Source organism: Prunus persica, chromosome G6 (assembly GCF_000346465.2).
Source record: "Prunus persica cultivar Lovell chromosome G6, Prunus_persica_NCBIv2, whole genome shotgun sequence".
Classification (NCBI taxonomy): domain Eukaryota; kingdom Viridiplantae; phylum Streptophyta; class Magnoliopsida; order Rosales; family Rosaceae; genus Prunus; species Prunus persica.
This window is the reverse complement of record NC_034014.1, coordinates 25,399,830-25,406,899: the sequence shown is the minus strand read 5'-3', so window position 1 is coordinate 25,406,899 and position 7,070 is coordinate 25,399,830. Positions and strand designations below refer to the sequence as shown.

Genomic DNA, 7,070 nt, shown 5'->3' with positions numbered 1-7,070 from the left:
CACAAAAACTTACTTTTTGTCTTTCACTTTTCTATCTATAAATTAGGTTTTTATTTTTCAAGCAAGTAGATTAGATTTGTTATTCGCTTTTATTTGTGTAAGTTTAATTTCACACAATTTACATTACCTTGTCTTTTAAATTCAAGTTATTTCAATTGCTTTACTTTCATTATTATTGAATTTCATTAAGTTTAATTTAGTTTATCATTCTTATTTCGTTCTTACTTTATTTTATGTTATTTATCGCTTTGATCTATTTTCTTGCACTTTAATTATTGCTATTAGTTTAAATTCGTTTTAAGTTAATTGCACCACTCTCATTAAAAAAACCTAAAAGTCACAAAAACATCCATACGAAACCTAACCATCCTCAACCCCGAGGAAGTGAAAGAAACTAGGCCAAGAGGAGGTTCCTTGCTTAACTGATCAATCGGTTGGTTAGAAGTCAGAAGCGCGAACACAACAATCTAACTTTTTCCATTCAAGCCAATCAATAGCTTGGTGGTGGCATGCCTACGTAATCCAAGAGAAGAATGACCAAAAGTTCCTTCTATCGGCCACCTTGACCGAAAAGAAGGAAACACAACCCATTCCTCTGGATCATGTCAGTTTCTCTCCACAAATAGGCAAATACATACTCCATACTTCCAAGGGATATCAATAGTACTAGTGTGGGTAGAAAATCTGTCAAATCACTTACCATTGCTTGCTTCTCAATACAACCTTTTTTACTATTTCAAATCAAACTCAACCTTCTACGTGCAATAATACCAAAATAATTAGGCCTCATTCGTTTATGTTTTGAGAGCCTATTTTCATTTTGAGAGAACAAAAACAAACAAAAAACCTGTTCGGTGGGCAAAAATAGAAAACACAGAGAACGTTTTATGAAAACAAAAACATCTTCACGTCTACTTGTAGAAAACAGAAAAAAGTTGTTTTCATTCTCATAGTAAACAACACTGAAAACACGCTGCTTCTCTACCCATCAGACCAAAACCACTGTCAAACGCTGCCAACGGAGAACCACACGTAGAGCTTGAACCACCACCATCACCCAATCAAAAGCACCACCGCCCCATCGAACCAGATTGACATCACCGCCACTCAATCAAACCCAACAAAATCTCTACGCAATTGAATTGAACCACCATCGTTGAACAACTAATTGCCGAATCAATTTTCAGTCCAAGAAAAGGAAAAGAAACTGGGAAGCTATTGGAAGGTGAGGTTGCAGTGAGAGAGAGACATAGAGAGGGTGCAGCAGCATGAAGAGAGAGTGGAAAATATGATTTTTCAATTTTGGAGAGGAGAAGGGGGAATGATAGAATTGGGGTAGGTTTGCAGAGAGTGAAACTGAAGGTTGGGTTGAGGTTTCAAATTTTTTTTTTTAAAAAGATAATTCTAGTTTTTTATTCTATTTTTTAAATGATATTATTTTAAATGATTAAAAAATACTTTTTAAAAATAATATACGTATTTTTTTTTTAACAACTCACATATTGATTACATAATATTGTTTTAAAAAAAAACATAATGCATTTTAATTAAAGTTACATATATATTTACTGTCTTTGTCATTTTCACATATTATCGCCAGACGCGTTTTTACTATTTTTGTTCTCTGAAAACAGTTTTCAACTAAGCTACCAGATGCGTTTTTGTTCTTTAAAAATGCGTTTTCATTTTCTCATTTTCATTCTATGAAAATATTCTCTGAAAATGCTCTATGAAAACATTACCAGACAGGCCCTTATATTTCCACAACAGCATGCATCACCCTTACCTACACTACGTTATTCGTCAGAAATTGCTAAGTCGGTCTTGTTTCCATTGGTATTAACATCTTCAAAAAAATCGGCTGGTTTTGTTGGTTGAGCAACCGTTGAGTTCACAAGGCTCTCACCAAACCGAAACCCAAAAACAAACAAAAAAAGAAACCAAAAACACACACCTCCTGACAAATAGAAGAAGCTTTTGATGTTTACTTAATTCTTTTCCACTCGAAAACAAAAATAAAAAATCATGGGAGGAGGCTGCTGCAGGCTGTGTTGCAATTTGGCCCACCAGGTGAATAATACTCACGAAGTCCATGGGATCAAGGGGCTTTTCACAACCAAGTCGGCTATTGGGAAAGGTCAACATTGAAGTCACATTAGCGAACATGTTTGAGTTTTGGAACTTTGGATACATTGTATATTATGTCACACCCATCACATCCGTCCATTGTGTACATGCCATGTTGCCAAGAACTTTAGCCATCTACATGATTGTACCCCCTGAAAAATGAGGGTGGCCTTATTTTGAGGGGTCTATATCAAAATATCATCTTCTTTTTTTCTTTCTTTTTTAAAGACCGAACGGATGATCTTTTGATATCACTCAAATTAGGAAGTAATCAAAGATATGTGACATAGAATCCTTGAAAGATTTACAATTACTTGAACTACATTCTCTCCTCCTCCTCATCCTAACAACTTCTTATTTTTATTTAAGAGTGATTTCGGAAGTACAAAATCATCACCCTAAAGAACAACCAAAGTCCGTATGACCGAGTCAAAACTGATTCACATCCAGCGAGGTGGAGGATGTAACGCACGCATACCCAGTAACTCACTCGGTACCCAAGTACCCAAGTACCCACCCACCTCCCATCACCACCACTAACCACACATCACCCGACGTGGGCCCCATCCACCGCCATTCTCGCTCGTGCAACACCACAAACCACCGGTAGTGCGCGCCATGTGACCCCCTTGTGGACGTGTTTGACCACCACTCCTCCACCACCACATGCCGGGCATTGTCATGCAGGCCCCACACCCCCCCGAGTTCCCACATCCCCAGGCGGAGAGAGATAGATTCAGAAACAAATCTGGGCCCGTCCATAAATATAAAGTATGGGATGGGCAGAAAGATCTCAAAATAAAAAACTCAAAAGCAAAGCAAAATCCGGCACATCGGTGTTTGCCACGTGTAAAAGGGCAGCCACGCGTTGGCCCACTAATGAGAACCTCGCGACGGCCTATATCAGTGGTGCTGCTGCAGCTGCCTTCCCTCTTAAGTAAACCCCCCAGTCTGTCGCAATCGTCACCTTTCTCTTCCAACTTCGTTTTCTTAGGAATGTTTATGATTTAATTATGCTAATTAAGGAGAAAGCAAACACAATTAAACAATCCAGCTTGCCGGACTTTGGGAAAAGCAAAAGTCGTTTTGTTGCAGCTTCTTCCGGAGCTTTTAGAACTGTCACATATTAATCTAATCCAAGAAGAAAAATTCGAAAAATACACAAGTCGGAACACACCAAACCCCAAGCGCACTGCCCAAAAACATTAAACTGCTGGACAATAAAATCTTTAAAGAACAAATAAAGAAGAGAAATAGGCGAATACATGCAATTTTTTATTTAATATTATTATTAATAATACTAACTTGTTGCATGGCAAGATGGGGGGAGGACAGATTGGAATCCTTTTTTGTAAAAGATCCCAAACTCTTCTTATCCCAAAAGACTAAAACAAAAGAGGGACAAGCATCCACCATTGCCTCGTTCTTCGAGCACAAAATCACTTAGAACAAAAGCTGCTTCTGCTTCTGCTGTAATATAAAACCATGCAGCTGGTGCCATCACTTTAATGAAAGTAGACCATTTATTTCTCACCTAAACCCTAAAACCCAAAAAAACATTTCTTCTTGTTCAGCCATTTTTCTCCTGTCCTGTCATTTCTCAAAAACTATTTCCTTTGTACTTACCCTACCACCTGTAGTAAAAACCATTAAAAACCCTATATCAAAAACTAATAAAACTTGCATACATCCTTTCCTTTCTTCCTAAAACCCTTAAATTTCTTTCCCCTTGCCCTAAAATTCCCAAAAAAACACCAAACCACCCCAGAACTGAAATGCTGCTAATAAGTCCACTCCTGGGGGAGCCTAATCTCATTGCTCACTTGTGGCGGCTGTGGCCTAATAACATTGCGTCTCTGCTGAGAAATGGCGCCGTTGTTACTTCGAAGCCTCAGAGCAACATCTGCAATTCAAAACCAGTCCCCAAAATAAAACAAATCGGTACAAAAATCAACATGGTAAAAGTAAAAATTGCTAGAAACAGTGTAAAGAAGAAGGGGATTTAGGATTTACCGTGTTCAGGGTTGTAGCTTGCATTGAAACGACGCTGAAGGTGGGGCGGTTGAGGTGCGCACATATCATCAATGTTCAGCTTCAGTGCCTGCACAACTCTAGCTGGAACGAGAACTGTCGAGCAACCTGTAAAACACACAGACAAAAAATTATAAATGGGCCACCAAAATAAATTCACGACTGAGACCAAATAAATGACTTTGAAAACTTACAACACCCAGATCTGAAAAGAAAAAACAGATCAACCAATTTAAAAAGCTTCAACATCACAGCAACCCATACCCAGAAATATTAATGATGTAACCAACTTCAATGAAGAAAAACACGAACTTCGCTTCTTGTGTATTGTTTCAAAACTGAAAAAAATTTGTTTCGAGTGAAAAACTAAGGACTTATTAGTGGGAGAAGAGATAGACCTGTCTTCTTGCGCGTTTCAGATTGGGTGCCGATTTGGCGAGGTAAGAAGACGCCAGTTCCAGCGCACTCCCTTTTGGCACCAGCGTTTTGGGTTCCAAGGAAAACAGCTCTCATGCCAGACCCATTTTTCTGGTACTGTTGTTGCTGCTGGGCTTGTTGCAGAGGAGGCCATGCAGATGGCGACAAACCCAGAGGCCGAGTGTTGAGAGCGTTGCTTCTCACTCTGCTCTGGACCATTGGGTGAGACTGAGCCTGAGCCTGGGACTGAGTCTGCTGCTGTGGGTATCGAGGCTGCGCTGCCCAAACCCCAGAGCTCTGTTCCTTCAACATTTGCTGCTGCCTCAACCGCTGAAACTGTGAACAAAATCGAGCCGAAATTTAGATACTGAGAAGTGTTCGCCGAAAGTACACCCTGAGAAATTTGATTTAGAGTGTTCGAGCTTTTTATTACCTGTGTGGCTTGCAAGTGCTTGTGGGAAAGCGACTGCTGGTGAAAGTAAAAACCAACATCTGGGTTGTTGGGGTTGCTGCTCAGAGAGGCGGCGGGAACTGGTGGGGAGGGCTTTCTTGGAGGTCCCAAGAAGCCTCTGCTATGGTCGATGTGCATCTTCGCTACCTCCCCTGCAGCCGCATGCAGCAGATCCCAAGTGGCCGGCGGCGAGTGGGCGTTTGGGCTTCCACGGCTCGAGCCTAGCCCACAGCCACAGCCGCTCCCAGCTGGGCACAGCGTCGATTGGGGCGAACCGGAAACGACCCAGCTCTGCAGAAACAGAACCCCAAATCAGAACCATCATCAAAACAATTCGTTTAGAAGCTAAAAGAGGGGAAAAAAACCAAAAATTACTTCGTCCTCATACCTTTGAGTTGTCAGAGCCGAAAGCAGCGTCAGAGTGCTTCAACTCCTTCTCGAACGTCGAGCGAGCCATTTGGCGAGTCAACTCGGCGAGGTAGTCTTCCTCGTCACTCTCCGTCTCGCTGGAGCCCACCACAGACTCGACCGGCGAGCTGAGATCCGACGAAACTCCGAAAGCCCCGTACCCGCCATAAGGAAAGTCGAACGGAAACAGAGCTTTCGAAGCATCAACGTCAAAGCCGAGCCCGAAGCTCTTGTGGTGGGTCTTGGAGTTGGTTTTGGAACCGAGGTCCATGGCGGGTAGGTCGTCGTCGTCGAGAATCTGGGTTGGGAGCCAAAAGGCGGGGTCGTCTAACATGTCAGACATTTGGGCAGCCTTTGAAATAGCAGAGCAAAAGAGAACGAAGGGAGGAAAAAGTAGAGAAAGAAAGTGGGGTGGAGAGTTTGCGGCTTGGTGAAGATATAATAATATAGCAAACCCAAAACCCAGTTGGGTTTGCTAGATAAGCAGAGAACCACAGGGTCCCAGGCAAGTATCCAAGAAGAAGAAAAAGGCAAAGCAGTGCTTAGTGTGGACTGAGAAAACACAGAGGAGGAAGGAGGGGGTTTGATGGAGAAGGAGAAGATGAGGCTTTATTGAAAGTTGAAACGAAGCCCCAAAGGCCTTTTTAACAGTCTCTCTCTCTCCCTCTCCCTCCCTCTTACAGTGACTTGGATAATTAATTATTTTTAATTTAGAGAGAGAGAGAGGGGAAAGGACCGAAAAGCAATACGCCGAATAGGAATAGCAAAACGCAGAAATAGTAAAACGAAACGCACAGAGGTGTAAGTTAACGCGGAAGATAGGGCGTGGCAAACACGCGGGAACTCCCCCAGAGAAGGAAGGTGGGTCCCGCCAGACTTGTCACCAGTGTGGGTCCCCCTCTTTTTAAGGAAAATTTGACAATTTGTTTTTGTTTTTAGAAAATTTTAAATCAGTTATATATTTTTTTAATTAAACACCAAAGTTAAATTTGGATGTGATTATGGTCTTTCCTTCGGAAAATTTATATGAATATACAAAAGTTGTTATCGGCACTCTAAAAAAATTATCATGTACTCCTCATTTTAATAATTATAAATAAAAATTGCATATATAGAAGTTCGTACTAACTCTTTCGGAGTCTCAATAACAATCCTCGAAATATATTATTCAAAATCTATGTACATTGATACATTATTATAGGTGCATGTATTTTTACGTTCAATGTACACGGTTATATAATTATAATAACATACTTATTCGGCAATTCCCTTCTATTGAAGGACACCTTATGGAGTCCACTATGAACTTTTTTTCAACGATCTGAGCTGTCTATTTTTCAATTCTTCATTCATATATGAATATAAATTTGAAAACCATTAACACGTCGAGTTGTGACTATCAAATTAGACGAACTTTATGCTTCAAGAGAACACTAAAATGACACCAATCTAATTTAGTTGTTAGTTGATTTCAGATTTAAGTGTTTTTTTCATATATGATCTTTGAACATTAAAATGACAACAACTTAATTGAGTGGTAGTTGATTTTTGAATCCAAGTGTTTTTTAACCAATAATCTTTGAAGAAAAATTAAAAATTAACTTAATCAAATCATTGAAATACGATATGGAGCATA

General features: G+C 40.3%; 1 protein-coding gene across 1 annotated transcript; it reads right to left on the bottom strand.

Annotated features, from left to right (window-relative positions):
• On the bottom strand, positions 3,382–6,127 carry LOC18772966. The gene is made up of 5 exons (XM_020566865.1): positions 5,415–6,127; positions 5,009–5,317; positions 4,557–4,911; positions 4,141–4,266; positions 3,382–4,030 (listed from the first exon to the last, which is right to left on the bottom strand). Exons 1-5 carry the CDS (start codon positions 5,775–5,777, stop codon positions 3,909–3,911), a joined length of 1,275 nt encoding a protein of 424 aa, XP_020422454.1. The 5' UTR covers positions 5,778–6,127; the 3' UTR covers positions 3,382–3,908.